Source organism: Hypomesus transpacificus, chromosome 4 (assembly GCF_021917145.1).
Source record: "Hypomesus transpacificus isolate Combined female chromosome 4, fHypTra1, whole genome shotgun sequence".
NCBI lineage: Eukaryota > Metazoa > Chordata > Actinopteri > Osmeriformes > Osmeridae > Hypomesus > Hypomesus transpacificus.
In genome coordinates, this window is record NC_061063.1 from 9,102,341 (window position 1) to 9,119,367 (window position 17,027).

Below are 17,027 nucleotides of genomic sequence, written 5' to 3' on the forward strand. Positions count from 1 at the left end.
TTCACCCTACTTGCCTCGGGGGGAATGTCCCTGTACTTACTGTAAGTCGCTCTCGATAAGAGCGTCTGCTAAATGACTAAATGTAAATGTAAATGAATAATGTACAAACAAAAGTACAGGGTTTAGTTGTTATGGAAAAGTTGTAGTTCAGCTTTGAGATCCATCCCTTCTGCTTCCCTATTCATCCATCCCTCCCTTTGCCCTCCCTTCCAACACAGCTCACAGCAGTTACATAAGAGTGCCGTAAGACTTGTTTTCTAGTGTGACAGGCTCGGGTGTGTGTGGAAACTAGGGCCTCTCTCTGAGCCTGAGCTACAGCCAAGCAAGTGGCCGCTGAACGTCACCAAACCCTTCTCTCACTCTTCTCTCAGTCATTCCATTTCTTTCTTTCTCTCTCTCTCTCTCTCTCTTGAACTGTCTGTCTATCTTTAATTACTTCTCCCTCTCTAATGTTTTCTCTCCCTCACTCTCTTTTTGTCTGTCTGTCTGTTTGTCTGTCTGCCTGTCTCCCTCTCTCTCTCTCTCTCTCTCTCTCTCTCTCTCTCTCTCTCTCTCTCTCTCTTTCTCTCTCTCAGTTTTAGTACTTTCCAGAGACAACAAGCTGCATTTTACTCCCCGAGTACTGGCAGTACTTGCTGCCTTATCTAATATATCTTTGCATCCACTCCTCTGCTCTTTACACGTCAAAACTACAACAGTGAACTGTGTCTGCCCACCAGTCCTGTGATAAATCCAAATGGGGTATTAATAACAGTTCAAGAATCCCCCTTCATCCCAATGATGTGTTCAATGGTAAAATAGTCCCATCAGAGACAGAGACACACTTCCTTCTGCTAGACCTGACTTTAAGAGGTTTAGCTAACGGGATCCGACATCTCCCGTTAATCCTATTTCGGATTGCACCCTCAACCGTGAAATCCACTCACAAGGGAAGGAATACACCGAGATGCAGTGCAGAGGTGCTGCGAAGATAATCTTCCTCTGTCACTTTTTTTTTGCACTGGATTTGAAGAAACAAAAAGGAAGTGGTTTAATTAAAAGCGTGTTGATGAATGCAAGCATGGGCTACGGACATCCAACCCAGCTTACTTTGTGGACAATAAACAGAACCCCAATGACGTTGCAAGGCAACACCAAACACACAACAAAATGTTGAACGCATGTCCATGAACCTTGGTATTACCCAGGCTTCAGGAGACTCAAATATACCAATCTCAATCCTTATAAAACATCACAGACATCATGAGTTCTCATGCTCTGAGTCAACTCCATTTCTATGGCTTGCTGAACTAACAGTGATCCCATATTCAACATATTGGTCTGGACCGCAGAGAGCACTTGGATTGACCACCACAACCAAGTCCACAGGGTGGAGTTTAGCACAAATGATGATGCCTCCCAGAGGCTTTAAAGAAGCTAGATGATGCCATGACAACGGAACTCTGAAGTAGGGATAGGGCTTTTGTGCAAGGTAGGGCGCGGTGGGCTGGGAAGGGGTCAGACATCAGACAGTAGAATGTTGTGTGTGACAGGGTGGCAGGAGGGTGGAGGGTAGAGGAGTGTGTCACTGTCACCAGGTGCTTTCCCTCCTGTCGCCCCGAATCTGAGAGTTCTGCCTGGCTGCTTCCTCTGACACGCCACCACGTTGATCAAGGAGAACGGGCCTCCGACACCAACCCACCCCGCCACCCCCCTTTCACTCAACTGTCACGTGAGGTCACCTGCCCTCCTCCAGTCTGCAAGGCCACTGTGGCTGAGCACGAATGCTGCATACGTAAACATACCTCATTGTAATAGGGAAAACTCAAACTGGAGCTTCGTTTTCGGTTAGATATTCCCTGAGAAATACCAGGCAATCCTTTCACTCGTGTTTACAAATTGGCAGGCGATGTGGATACACTAGAAATAATATGACAGTCAATTTAATTCTTTTATAAATTCTATTATCTTGGTGGTCATGGGTTACACTGGCGAGAGAAAATGGAGGAATACAAAATAAAAAAAACAACTTGGATTAAAGTGAAAAAATGAGGGAGTTCAGAGGGTCGTATATCATTAAGCAATTGAGAAAGTTAATTAGGCAGCTCTGATAATTATTGCCATGGCAACCTGAGCGCACTCATGCAGATTTGATTAACGAGGTGCCGTCTTTGTACACTGGCGAGACAGAGAAGCCTGCGAAGTACCACAGGGACTCTTATTGGCGAAAAATGTGTACTGCAGGTTACATTCCCAACGCTGACATATTTTTGGAACTTGATGAAAGCTCCGGTCGTAGAAATGTAGAATATCAAAATTACAATGTTGACTCTTAGGCCTCATTCTACATTGCAATGAAAATGAATAAAAACAACCACAATGAGATTAATTTTGACCTAAATGTTCTGCTGGTTATAGCCTACTACAATTTCCAGTCTACTAAAACAAAAATTGGTAGGGTGGGGGGAATTTGAGCAGATTTATGATTCAGACCTACAAAGTGTGTGACACTGAAGGCAAGATGTTTCTGGGGTAGGCCTACGCACAGCTCAGACAACAACACATTGCCCTCTGGTGGAATACACCTCCATGACCATAATGTTATCAACGTGAAATGGCTTTAAACTCCTTTAGATATCGAGATACTAGGTGGGTGAAGAAATTGTAAATAATAGAGCTGTTTAGGGAACTCACAGCTATTCCCAAATCTAACTGGCAAACGAGAAGGCTGAGAGAACAAAGCAATTTTGAAGGAACAATAGCATAAATGAAAATTCAGACAGTAAAATATGGGTTGAAACATATTTAGGGACAAACCCATCACCTTGGGAAGTAACTGACACATTTGGCATGTGTTTAGAACCCACTATCAAATTCAGTTTGCTCCGCTATCACTTAATTAGCACTCTCGAGAGCTTTCTTCGTCGATTCCACGGTTGGCAGTAAAACGGCAAAAGTGGAGACATGAAAGTGAAGAAGAGACTCAGCGGGAGATCTCCCCAGGGACAAGCTATTCCTCCGCCACTTCATCTAACACACAGCGAAGCGAAAAAGGTATGGATTACTGTTTATTATACAAATATCAAATAGATATGAATGCTAATAACCAGCCTGTCGTTTCAAACCTCTTTCTCTTCTTGTCACATTCACACATAACTGACATTCATTACTGTTTTAACTGTCAGGCCCAAGTATAAAAATAGAAATAAACATTAACATGAACTGTCTCATAAATAATTGTTTCTTTTATTGAGTTCCTTTAAAGACAATTTGCACTCGCAGTTCATGGTCTTGTCTTAATATATTACTGCTATGCCTTGCAGTCGTTTTGATTCGGGCCTTTTGTATAACTGTGCAGGACCATGGGTCTGAGTGAAAATGGACCTGGAATATAAACACAGAATAATATCGTACATACAGTGAAAGGTCAGCAGAAGGACACAAAAAAGAATGCAGGGATCAAAACTGTAGAATTGCTTTCCTTTAGGAAAAGTATTAGTATTGATCGTACACCTACTAGCAAAATTCATATACCGTCCAATGTAAAAATAATTTAAATGATGTCACCATGTTAAATAAGCAATACAAAAATAAATGTTAAAGGCAAATAAACAAAAGCAAACAATATATTATTCGTACAAATCTCCAAAACATCATGGTCACAGCTTAGTCAACAAGTCTTAAGGGTGTGTCCAAGTGCCCCTTATGTTACACATAATAGCCCCTCCCACTACACTGTCCAGGGCGGGGCTATATCAGCAGAGAAGGTGTGGGCTTCTTCCCAGGCCACGCCTCCTTGGCATATTTCTTCTTGCGCGGCTCGTTTAAAGGTTCAGCTGTGTAAGGTCCTGGTGCAGGGATGGGGTTAAGGGTGACAAGAGGCTGTGCCGAGGTAGGGGTCAGGTCCACCTCCGGGGCAGGGTTAGGGAAGAGCAGGGGGAGGGCCCCCAAAATGGTGGTTCCTCCCTGGGCTCCAGCTGGGTGGTTCACGGCCTCATGACTGGTGGGTGGAAGATCTCCATATAGACCCCCACTAAAGGGGAAGTTCTGCACTCTTCGTGCCACAGTGTCGTCCAGCCTCAAAGCAGCATGCCCCTCCATCTTCCTTTTCTGTGGATGTGAGATTTTGACAGGAAACAAACACCATCAGACGCTTCATCACTTGCCTATACAATCCTGAAGAGATTATAAAACTGAAGAGATTGAATCAATGATGACCTTGATGGGGACAACAGCAGTCTGGATCATGTTCCTGAAGCGCCCCACTGACGGGTCGACATCCTCTGTGAGGTCAGGGAAACAAGAGGAAGAGAATGTGACTACACCAAAAAACGTGTAGGCAGGGGAACAGCAGAATGTGGAAATGCATGAAGATTGTGTGTGTGTCTGTGTGTGTGTGGGTGTGGGTGCGTGCACAAGCACCTGGGTTGATGACCTCCTCTTCTTCACTGAAGGACACCCGGGAGCTTCTCCTCTTCCTCTTGGGTCTCTGGATGTCCAGGTTGCCCTCCTCGATAGTGAGAGTAGAGATGCGCTTGTTGTGGGCTGTGTTAAACTCTGTCAAGTTCTGTCTCAGGAACACATGTACAGCATAGGCACTGTTCAAATCAGCTCCATACAGGAAAGTCATCAATTAACGCCAAACATCAGGTTTCCTAATTCATGAAGAAAATGAGTCGCTCTCCAATGCACACCTCCAGTTCGGTTTCCTCCTCAGGCAGTCCCAGCAAGCCTTTCAGCTCCTCATCCTCGCCAGCCTTGGCCTCCCCTGGCACGGTACTGGCCTGGGTCTGGGGCTTCTCCCTCAAGGTGTAGACACGCGTGGATGCCCCAAACGACATGGTGGAGTCAATGGGGACCTGCTGGGGCTTGTGGGGCTCCAGACGGATGCGACCTAGAAAGGTCCCATGAGCTGAGCAATGACAAAGACTGTCTTCAGTTGAGCTTTCAGTTGAATAGCCCATGCCTGGCATCTCATAGGACTGACAGAGCGAGAGCTACAAATACATTTGTATTGGCCTCTAAATATAGCACAACTTGTTAACACAGTTCATAAAATAAATACAACAACACCGACCTCACAGACACTTTTATTCGGTCAGTGAGTTTAACTGTTGACTCACTGCTGTTGAGGTCGATGAGGAAGACCCTCTTGAGGTGCCTGTGGTAGACTAGAGCTGAGTGGACTCGAGAACAAGACTGGTGGTCTATCGTGAAGTCACACATGTCCGGGTTTCTTCCAAACAGGTAGTATTTCTTCTCATCAATGATTAGCTTCTGAAGAGGGATGTAATAAACAAAGCACCGTGTTCGTAATAGCCTTATATCATATTGGGGAGTAAGACATCTAACTAGGGAAGATGCGGGGTAGTTCCTGCCATCTTTGGAATGCGAGAAGTCACTGGGTTCAGGGGACACTGAGACTAGCCCTCTCCATTGTGTATATGGGTCGGAGAGGAGTTACCATGCATGGGTGCTGCATAGGATGTGGATGACGTGAGGTAAAACTGAACAAGCCCCATCCCCTCCATCTCCCTCCTCACCCAAACCCGGGATGCATTAATATTAATTTTAAAAGGCTACTCTAACCATCATAGATCTCTGTGTAGATTAACTCTGCCCAACTATGGGGGCTGGTTCATATACTCATTTCCAGAGGGTCATCATGCCCTTACCTCCACCAGTTTGTCTCCCTTCACCACATCCAGATGAAGTCCTGGAGGAGGTTTCCCTGCCCTGATTAAACACACATGATTAAACCAGCAAGGCTGTCATGCCTGTGCCATATTGCCGAGTTTATCAAGGTAAATGTGCCTTGGGAGGAGATAAACCCATCTGCCAAGAACGCACAAGAGTTGCCGACTGAAGAGAGTGAAGCTGGGAGTCACGTATGGGTGTAAGAGCAGGGCTAATGCATTCAGAAATATTACCAGGTTGGCATGCAGCTATCTTACGACAATGGTAATAGAGATATTTATTCAGCTTGGAGATTGGGACGGAATACCAATGCTAACTTTGGGTGGCCAGCTCTCAATCTTGATGTATTCACATCCAGAATACACCCTAGCTAGCTAGCTTTGACTGATCAGGATTTGCTATCATATGGCTAGAAGGTATACATCGAATAGCTTTTGGCAAAGTTTTATTTTTTGCCAACAGCATGAAGCTACCGTTTCACACCAGAAAGCATGCTTTAGATATGTCAATGTCAAAAATACTCATGAGACGCCACAGAGCTTACCATGACGGGCAGTCAAAAGTAGGTGTGTTTGTGCTTGCTGCCATCTTTCAGTAACTACTACTGAATGCTGGGAGATTGAGGAATCCAAGGAAATTCTATGCAACCTGGGAGTCGTAGTTTTCTTTTCTTTTTTTACATTGGCTAAAGTGTTAATTAACCTCTTAATTACTGTCTTTTGTAAAACGGACCATGGGCATTATTAAAAAAAACAGGAGACACTTGGTGATTCAGCTTCTTTCATTGCATAACAATTATAATCAGGAGTCAAAACATCATAAGTTACTTATGATTTAAAACTTAAATATAATGCAAAATAAAATAAGTATTCTGATATGTCATGCCTCATTTCGTCTTCGTTAATTCAGCCACTGTTTTCTATGGCCTTGAAGTGCTCCTCGTCAATAGTAGAGAATATGTGACCTTCGTTAAGCAGAAACTTCAAAGCCAGCCTGTATTGAGGATAAAGCATTTTGAGTCTGAGTCACGAGCAGAGAGAAAGGAGATGGAGTAGGAGCAAATACCTTATAACGCTCATGCTGAGGAACCCAAGTCTCCTCGAAAGGTCCTGTAAACTGATGCCTTCACGGGCTAAGCAGCACTTAACCATGTTCAAAACCTTTTCAGGACACAAGTTTATAGTACTTGGTGACACACTGCAACATTACCTTAAATTACTACAAAAAGTTAGATCCATAAAATCAATCAGCTGGGGTCAGTTTAACATTTCCAATCACACCGACCTGGTTCTGACGGGTGGTTAAGCCACATGTCTCTGTGTGGACAGCAGAGTGTCCTCCATCCAAGCTGCGCTGGTTCACCCCAGACACAGCATAATCAGCACTGGAATTCAGTTTATCACCCACCCGGTTCTAGAAATGGAACCAAAAATGTTACTTGGGGAAAATGTCATAGAAGCCATGAGGAAATGTAGCGGATATAGGAATAAACCATGAAGCCTCACCACATCATAAGCCATGCCTCCGAGTTGCATGTGGGCGTGCACCACCTCCATCATGTGGGAAGTGATCTGATTCATGTCTTGAAGACGACGTATATTAGAGGCTACTAAAGACCTTCGACCCTAATTCACACATTTAAGGACATCTATTAGGAAGATGAGTAGAGTGTACATTTCCTCTACCCAACTGAGAACATCTACCTGAAAGGTACGTAGGGTTCCTGAGACTTTCACATATGTTCCTGGAAGAACCATTGCCTCCTCCACATATGGGTTCTTAAGAGATCAACAAATGGGGACAAAGTAAACCAACTCAAGGTTAAAAAAAATAATTGTGTAATTTACTTATGTCCATGCCTTTTAATTGAGAATTCAGAAGAAAGAGCAGGAGAACATGTACAGACTCTCCTTGGTCAATAACTGACCTCAGTGTCGGCCCACAGCTTTACATTCATAGGTGGCCCAGACATGTCATCCATTGAGTATAAGATGCTGGTGTTAGAAGAAAGAGTTCTCGTTATGATACCCACCAGAGATACCTGTTCAGAAGGTAACACACTATATAAAAGCATTGTTTAAATAGCTATAGCATCAAGGCATAGCTGGCTACAAGAGGGCGGAAACAGAACAAAAATCCAGCAAGATATAATTAGTTCTTAGAAGTATAAAGAGGGACAGAGACACCTTGATGTTTGATAGAACTCCATGAAAACAGCTCCCGCTCTCTCCACTGTCTGCACACAAAGTTGAGCTAAATTCTAATTCACTTAAGTGTCCAATGCTACAAATGGGAGAGACTGTACCTGGTTAATTTCAGTGTCTCCAATGATAAAGACATCGTTTGATTCCGTGGCTGACAAGAGCTGAGAGACTGTGCACGGCAGAATCTGAAGGGCAGCCAGGCTCTGTGAATGGTCCATGACAAGCAGGTCACATTTACATGTACACAAACCCCAACCCATGTTCGGACAGGAACTATGGCTTTATAAAAAAGGTTTCCTAAAATTCAAAAGGCAATGTCATAGTACCATAGATGCTGGCAGAAAGTAACATGATGGAACTGACACACCTTTGTGTTCACCCTAGTTTGAAAGCGGGTGAAACCACCTTGGGACTGGTTGTACCCATGTCCCTTTCCAGAGTAGCCGTACCCTTTGGGAAGACAAGTTCATTGTAGGATGTAACACTAAATGCTACAACTAGATTGGCCTGTCCAGCATGGAAGTACTATTGCTGCAGAATTCTACAACATTCCACTTTTGCACAAACCAACTTCGCCCGGTGTCATATAATAATTTAAAAACTCACCGTTCTTCATCATTTTAACTGCTTTGAAACTGGATCAACAATCCAATCTAAGATGGAGGTCAACCATCAATGAAGGATATTCACCGTGTTTAATTGGTATTTTCAGTTCCATTCACCAGGTGAGTTTATTTTTACTAATTAGCCTTTCTATTTATGGGCTGCTGTTTGCTTCTGATGTTTTGTTCCTTTTTAAACAAAAGGTAGTCAGAACTCTAATATACATGTTTTATCCTATCCCCAAAAAAGCCATCAATCATACAATAAAAGACATTTACAGCATATTTGTTTTCCATAAATGTCATTTAATCTCTTCAAAATGTCTTACAATGGCATACAAGGAAAACTTCCTAGTAAAAAGTTTGAGCCTTAGTGCACCTGGTTGCAAGTCCCTTCATTGTTGTATATATTTCAAAGGTTTTTGTTTGTAATAGTTACATCCTGTTTGCAATGGGGCACTTGTGATTTAAGGTTGATTTCCTAGGGTTTCAAAATGGAGAGACAATTGAGTTGATCACGGCTGTGTCCACAATCCCATTACTGAAAATCACAACAGGCCAGTAAAAACATACATTTCATCAGCACACAAGTGCAGTCTTCAACTGTAAATATCACACTTTTGACACAAAATGGAAGCTGAATTAACTGTTGTAAAAATCAACCCTACCACAGCAAAATACAACTCAAAACGTAAGCCTTATCCCACAAACTTTGTTTAACCCAGGTGACTCATATACAGTATTTACAATTGTGCAAAATAGATTTGAAAAACACAAAATGGTAACATTTCTTGATACCTAGGTATGCACATATTTTAGCTAATGTCAATTTTTTTTTTAAGGGAGGCAATATGTCAGCTTAAGGTTCCGGCTTCCCTGCCAACAGAGGGGGAAGGGGTCTGGCCTCAGACACCGTTTCCTCTACATCTCCTCACCGCTGCAGATATGGGTGACCTACTTTGGAGGCCAAACTTTGCTGCTCATACTGAGGCATGTGTGTGACAGCACATTTTTACATCACAGCAACATTGTCTAAAGCACTGGCAAAAAAAGAAAGTATGTTCATGCATTTAATACTGATGCTAAGAGGTATTGATAGTTCTGCTGGGGATCATTGAAATAGGATATAGCTTTAGCCCAATTGATACTAATGAGTGCAAAACTGATGAGCAGGAAGGCTGCAAAGCCACTTACGGTTGGAAGAAAAAAATTAAATTGAATTAATATTGATAAAATGTGGTGGAAATTTAGATAAGGCTACATTACTTAAATCCTGGCATGAAAGACACAAATAACATTTGGGTGATCGGCATTTGATTCTTTAATTTTTTTAATCATCTGGTGTTGCAAATGAATGCTGCAGACGGGTCAGATCAAACTTTTGCCTGGTGTTCTGGAACGTCGAACCAGCTTATGACTTGATGCTGGTTTTCACAAGGCCTGTAGAAGTGCACAAATTATGACCTGAATGGCAATTGAGAGTCCCAAGAGTGATCCTCTGCCAACTACTGCAGCAACTTAATAGGCTTAGTATCAGTCTGTCGAAGGCGTGGAGAAAGGGATTACTGGGAGGATCCTGAGCTGCAGGAAAACTGACAGTGAGAAGAGATCAAGGAAAACACTACGCTATTATTTGCCAAAAACCAAAGATTCCCGGGTTCATGGAGGATTGTGTGTGCTGGTGTCTCTTCCACTCCCCTTGTCTCTGAAGGTGAGAGGCATCGCATGCAGGAAGTAAGACTGTCTGTTGACAGCATCTTCAATGCGTAAATACTACTTGGGGTTATCACATTGGATGCACCTTTCCTACGTGTCTTATTATGATAATTGGGCAACTATGGAAAATGTAAGTAAAAAGTGCTTTAAAAAATAAAAATTCAAGTGTTGCCACTGAAGTTCTATCTTTACCCTGTCCCTCACATTAACCTTCAGTTCTGAAAATTAAAGTCATGCTAGTCAGCTATGATGACCCAAAGCAGAATGCTCTCCAACTAAACAGCTATGTTCAGGGCAAGACAGGGCTGTCTTTATGTGTTACGAATAAGCAGCTAGTTGCCTGGCATTTTTTAGTATGGGAACCTAATTACATTGCAAACTAGGGTGGAAAAAGATATTTTTGATTGGGCCAATAATGTCACTTTTGGGTGAACTTGTTGGGGTTGGACTGCTTAATGCTTCACTGCCTCAAATCCCTTGATGCCAGAACTAAAGACAATAAGAAAATATCAGAAACAACCACCTGCTGCTCAGTCACTGGTTGCCAACCCCACCCCTCCATCCAAACACTCTAAACAATTCAAGATAAAGCTGATCTGCAGGTTTCTGGAAAGGGGGGTTTCAGTTATTTTTAACAGCAAAAGAAACAAGGGGTACCTTAAACTGCTTTAGTATGGATGTTTGTCCACAAATGTCAGCTAAGTGTCATTTTTACCTGAGCATTGAAAATCATGAATGGGTACATCATGGTAGAATCAGCTTTCTTTAACACGAACAGGACAATTCCGACATTCAATGTAGTTTCGATCAGACACAGTGTTCTGCACTCACCAATTCAATTTGTCTTGTAGTTCTCTATCTAAGAAACCAAAAGGAAGATTGACCAGTGTCTGTGTAATGATAGGAGGAGACACAGCCCTGAAACAGGATACTGGACAACAAAACACCTGGTAATCCTACACAGTTTACGATCATAAAGGTGGCGTTTGTATTTTTGGCCTTGGCAGCCAAAATACAGGATGACATTCCAGAACGTCGTCCTCCTTGTGTCACATATTGCATCTTGAGTTTAGCACCGAGATTGAGGCGGAATATGCAGACAAACAACCATACACTGAGAGAATAGAAAAGAATGGCCAGAAGACTACAAAAAGCGCTCCGGCATAATTGTTTGTTGTTGTTTTTAACCAAATGGAACCTGAGGTTTTGGAGACCAAAATCTGGAGGGGGGGGGGCCAAGATGGAAGTCTGAGAAAGTCATACCTGCAGAGACAGCTAGTGTATGTGCTTATGAACAGCCTTGCTATTACTGAATGCAAACCAACACACCAACCACCTCCAAGGGTTAAAGTCCCATTGCAAAGAATGACCACTTTATACATTTGTTCCCTTACAAAAGGTTCCCATTGAGTGGCCACTGAGCCCATAGTGGCTTTTAAGTACGTGCTTGACCGTTACAAGTCCATGTTGCGTTGCCTCTTGTTCGGCCATCACGTGTCCCAGTCCAGCTCCCTGCAGGCGATCCGGACCAGTCTGAGCTCCAGTTCGAAGGCGTCGGGCCGCTCCTGAGGGTTGGCTGAAAGCATATCTCTGATGAGCTGCTTCATGCCGGCGTTCATGCTCTTCTTCCTGGCTGGGATGAGCAGCTCCATCTTGGGGTTCTCCAGCAGAGCCTCCCCCAGGGGGACGATCTCCTCCCCCTGTTGCACATAGCTGCCCAGCAGCTCCTTCTGGGTCTCCACATCCACGAAGGTGATGCGCTCCACCATGGCCCAGATGATGATGCCCAGGGCGAAGATGTCAGCCTTGGCAGTGTAGTGGCCCTCCCACACCTCCGGCGCCATGTAGAAGTCCGTGCCACAGGCCGTCGACAGGAAGCATTTGTTGACGCTGGCCGGCTCCTCTGGGTTGAGGCCCGAGGTAGAGCACACCTTGCTCAAGCCAAAGTCTGCTACCTTGAGGGTGGGCTCAGGGGAGCCGGCTGCCGTGCAGCCCTGGGAGATGAGGATGTTGTCAGGCTTGAGGTCGCGGTGGATGATCTGGTTGCGGTGCAGGAAGGCCAGGGCGCTGCCCAGCTGGAGCATGAAGCTGGTGTTGGTCTTCCTGCTGGGCTTGCGGGACAGCAGGTATGCGTTCATGTCTCCACCGTCACAGAAGTCCATGACAAACCACAGGTAGTAGGCACAGCAGGGGTCAAAGGTGATCTCGCCTTTCAGAGATGTCTCCACCAACTAAGAAAACCACAAACACAAAAAAGAAATGTGAAAACATTTATCTTGGAATGAGAGCCAAGGATTTGCAGGCTTTAAAAATGTGAGGAATGTGATAAAAGGACTGTCAACGTTGAACCACACCACGCTCAAAAAGGAAATTGAGTCAATTCTGTCAAGAGCAAGCCAACAAAACACTCTTTTCTGACATGCTCTCTGATGGTTGCTATAGATATTCAGATCCCTTACTGGAAGACAGAAAAACAATGTTAGGTCTAGAGAGAGTACCTGACAGATCTATATGACAATGTAATTTGATTAACTCACACACTCAAGAAGTTATGATTATTGATAAACATTAATGGGAAAAGGCTGTTGTTACTAGCTTATTCCCAGAAAGGGGAGAAGGATGCTTTGAGAGACATGTCAGTCTGGTTTTGATCATTGTTTTATCCTATTTCCTTAATTTTTCTTTAATAAAAGTTCTCTCATCTTTAAAGCCTTCAGATAAAGGAAGGAATACATTTCATCTCCCCACAACTTCCTCTGACAGCTGACCAGACAATAGGAAAAACTAACATTGTGTCTGTCTTTAGTTTAAATGCTAAACAGCTCCCAGACAGCAGATTATATGGAAGAGAGATATGATGTTTACATGTTAATCAAAGAAGAAGAACAGGCTCACAGACTGATTTAAATAATCACAATCATTTTTCACTTAACACTGCCAGCTTTCCGGAGATGAATTATTACAGTTCTCAGTGAAATAAAAATCTAATTGCACTTGAGTGCTCTACAGCTGTGAAGAGCCAACAATTTACTGGTTCCTTCTGGTTCTAAAAAGCCTCCATCCTATCGGATAAGGGTTAGTTGTGAATAACACGTCACAATATTTCTGGGTAGAAAATGTCACTGCCATTTCAGAGCCATATTATATACAAATGGGTTACAAATTGTTTGACTGGCAACTGAATAACCCCCACCACCAAAACCTCATACAACAGAAAAATCCCCCCAATAGCCACATTCAGATAATGCTCTCCTATTATCATTTGTTTTCTCTGAGTGCACACTGGAACATTACCGAAAAGAAGAAGAAAACCAAATTGTGGCGGGATAAAGGGGTTTCTGGGAAAGCGTCCAAACCCAGCGCTGTGAAGAGTTTAACGAGCTGTCGGACAATGGCCCACGTGTTGTTGGCAGGCTATAATCGAGCCTGGCCAGGCCCTTTAACCGCTCAGTCAGCCAGCAGGGAGGCACAGGGACCTGACAGGCTGGAGACAGGTTGACGGTGGGTGGGGAGGAGGGGGAGGGGGGCTTAATTTTCCTGCACTATAACACACACACACACAGACATGTGCATGCTAAAGCAGGGTCAGGCAGATAGGCATGGACCAAAGAAGATTATTACAGAGAAAGATAAACAGGAAACAGAGAGTGAAAGACAGAGCACAGACAGCAAAAATGACAGAGAGATAGAGGTGAAGGGCTCCTTCTGCACAGCCCAATGCTGCTTCCTGCACAACACCTCATTACCAGCCACACTCACAGGACGATGCACACAAGCCAATCTACAGAAGCCAGACTAAATGAGCATTGAAATACTTAGATAAAGGGTCACACTGTGGGGCATCTACTGGGCTGACTGACAGACAATTATGCTGAATCCATAAACCTTCCAAAACAACACCAGCCAGGATTAACACATTGGCTACTGCATCAGTATCCATGGAGAGCAATGTGCAAAATCATCATCTGCCACAGTTATCAAAAGCAAAGCGACCATATGAAGACCCGCTAGGGCACAGAGGACAACTACTCCCAGCAGGGCTTTTCTAAACTTCTGTCACCGGCTGGAACTTAAATGCAACAACAAATGGAGCAATTCCTAGTGAAGACCACATCCTGTCATGATTCCTTTCCCTCAGACCACTCCATACTTCCTGTTGAGCTGCCAAGGCCTGAGCATCTGCGAGACAGAGTCCTGAGATACATTGTTGCCAGAAAAGATCCGGCTTTGCGGTCTACCCCAGCTCAAGTGTGTGGGCGTGTTCTTTTAGGTTGCAATGACAACTCTTACCAGGATAAGTACACAGGGGTATTACAAGAACAATAAACTCAATCATCAGAATTGAAAGTGATTTGACTCACAGGAAACAAAGAATACTATGCATACCTGTGACCAACCTTTTTTTTTAACAGAGACCATTCTCTTGCTTTCAACTCATCTTAATACAGAGGCAGGGAAAATTAAAATGATGGCCACAACATGAAGCCAGCTCCCCTCCACTACTCCAAATCTCACCCCATCACCCCATCACCCCCCCCCCCCCCCCCACACCTGTTCCTACCTCCAGGTAGAGTGGAGAGCTGGAGCCATGGCTCATCCTTTGGGCTAACTCGTCCCTCTGCAGCACACACTCCTCCAGGTGGATGACATTGGGGTGCTGGCTCTGGATGCTGCTCAGGGCCCAGAACTCGCGGAGGGCCAGCTCCACGTTCTCCGGCGAGTGGCAGCGGATCTTCTTGACGGCCACACGGGCGCCGGTGCGTTTTACCGCCGCCTCATACACCACACCGTAGCTGCCGCGGCCCACCTCCTGGATCAGCTCGTACTTCGGCTGGCTGCTCACCATCCTCTTCCTCACTGGTGGGAAACAAAAGGAAAATACATTGGATCAACAAGTGATGGGTAACTTTTGAACTTAATGAGAAATCTGAGGTTAGGAGATAAGGATACATTTATCTGGAAAAAAGGCAACGGTTTGTTGGTTAGTACAGCATGGAAATGGGCTGGAAAGTAACCTTACATTTAGTCATTTAGCAGACGCTCTTATCCAGAGCGACTTACAGTAACTACAGGGACATTCCCCTGAAGCAAGTAGGGAGAATTGCCTTGCCCAAGGACACGTCATTGCACGGCCGGGAATCGAACCAGCAACCTTCTGATTGGAAGCTCTATTCCCTAACCGTTCAGCCATCTGACCCCCTTGTAGACAGGTAGCCTCTTTTCAAATTGCCAACGAAGCCACAAATATGTAGGAATGCTCTCGACTGGCCAAATGAACCCATCTGTTAATCAGGTCATCCACTTGAAATCCTTCTCACGTGTAGCTGCCATCAATTAATACCTCCCACTTGGCGCTACATAAGGACAAGTCGTCAAGTCACGAAACATGAGACTATCAATGTAGGCTTATGGCCAGAAGAGCAGGGTTTTATTGACTCACTTCAAAAACACTTCTATGTTAAATGAGTAGAACTCAATTACTTAAATCTCAAACGGATATGGTTCACTGACTTCTATCTTCCTGTCCTCGGACGTATCATCAAGAGATTATAATACAAGTTTTATTTTAATTATCGACGACATAATATGTACTACCCTAGCACATAAAAAAAAAACAATTGGTTACAAGACAATACATCCCAGTTTAAGATGTCCCAAAGTGTCCACATTTAAAGTTGGGGTTTGGCAGCAGTCTGCAAGCTGTCACACATGTAAACAAACTAACAAGCAGACTCTAGCTAGCCGCTACCGCTGACAGGAATTTGAGGCAACTTGACAGCTGCTGGCTAACTATGTATGGAAGAATAACTTAAATATCCCTTCATTTCATGGAATAACTTATCACATATTCATATATAACGTGATCTATATAATACAAATAACATTACCTGGCAAGCTAAAAAACGAATCAAAACATTTCGCAATAGCTAACTTTCTAACAAGCTAGCAAACAAGGAAGAGAAAGGTGTTTGAAGGCCATAAACACTTTCCATTTGGTGCTAGTTGGCTAGCGGGCTAGCTCGCTAGCTTGATGGCCTGATAACTCGCCAGCACAAGCATGCATGTCAATGGCAAGCTCATTGCTAGCTACGTACATGGTAGGTGGCCAATTAGTAGTATTTCTAGACAGTTGAGCAAACGTTAGTTAGCCACAACATCCCGTCTTCAAGCAAGGCTTGTTCGAACCGTCGTACCGACAATCGACTTTATTGTCCTCGGACTGCGCAGTGCCAACAACCCAAGAATTTCTACATGCAGCCAGCCAGTCTCTCACCAGCGCAGCAGCACACACCTGCTCACAAGACGCAACCAAGGGGACAATAGAACTGGAGACAAGAAAACAAAGAGCCAGACAAGTTTCATATTTACCTTCCGTATCTTGTCTTTTAAGGATTCATGTGCCACCTCTCTTACTTTCCCTGGCAGCCATTAGCTGGCTACATTATCAGCTATACACACAGCCATCACACACACACACGCTCACGCGCAGCCCCTGTCCAGAATGTGAGCGTGCAGCAGCTTCTTCGAGACCGCGAATCTGCTCGAACAGTTTCACCCACCAGCGCGCACACGGATCTCGCTCCCGTTCTGACTGTGACTGTGAGTTTAATGGTCCACTTCGGGAAATACTGCCCTCACTAAACTTAACCCTTGAATATGTTCTGTCGGTCACGATAAAAACAGAAAGCTACAATGTTATTAGTTCTTATAAAATGTAACCTTAAGTCGGTTATTCCAAATCTGCATTGGTTTTTAATATGTTTAAGGCCAAGCATATGTAACATGCCCCAGCATGGCAAAAAAAACACCATTTGAGGTGTTAATTGGG

At 44.1% G+C, this 17,027-nt stretch overlaps 2 protein-coding genes across 2 annotated transcripts; both read right to left on the minus strand.

Moving 5' to 3' along the window:
• Positions 1-3,034: 3,034 nt before the first annotated feature.
• LOC124467435 (nuclear inhibitor of protein phosphatase 1-like) lies at positions 3,035-8,551 on the minus strand. The gene is made up of 17 exons (XM_047019717.1): positions 8,487-8,551; positions 8,248-8,330; positions 7,982-8,083; positions 7,604-7,717; positions 7,380-7,454; positions 7,182-7,301; positions 6,961-7,089; positions 6,742-6,836; positions 6,587-6,669; positions 6,357-6,361; positions 6,221-6,264; positions 5,655-5,715; positions 5,103-5,256; positions 4,674-4,891; positions 4,402-4,546; positions 4,198-4,262; positions 3,035-4,089 (listed from the first exon to the last, which is right to left on the minus strand). The coding sequence occupies exons 1-17, from the start codon at positions 8,497-8,499 to the stop codon at positions 3,730-3,732; spliced, it is 1,866 nt and encodes a 621-aa protein (XP_046875673.1). The 5' UTR covers positions 8,500-8,551; the 3' UTR covers positions 3,035-3,729.
• A 2,992-nt stretch (positions 8,552-11,543) lies between these two features.
• Positions 11,544-16,787, minus strand: pdik1l (PDLIM1 interacting kinase 1 like). The gene is made up of 3 exons (XM_047019930.1): positions 16,568-16,787; positions 14,760-15,055; positions 11,544-12,429 (listed from the first exon to the last, which is right to left on the minus strand). The coding sequence occupies exons 2-3, from the start codon at positions 15,042-15,044 to the stop codon at positions 11,689-11,691; spliced, it is 1,026 nt and encodes a 341-aa protein (XP_046875886.1). The 5' UTR covers positions 15,045-15,055; positions 16,568-16,787; the 3' UTR covers positions 11,544-11,688.
• Between the last annotated feature and the right edge of the window lie 240 nt (positions 16,788-17,027).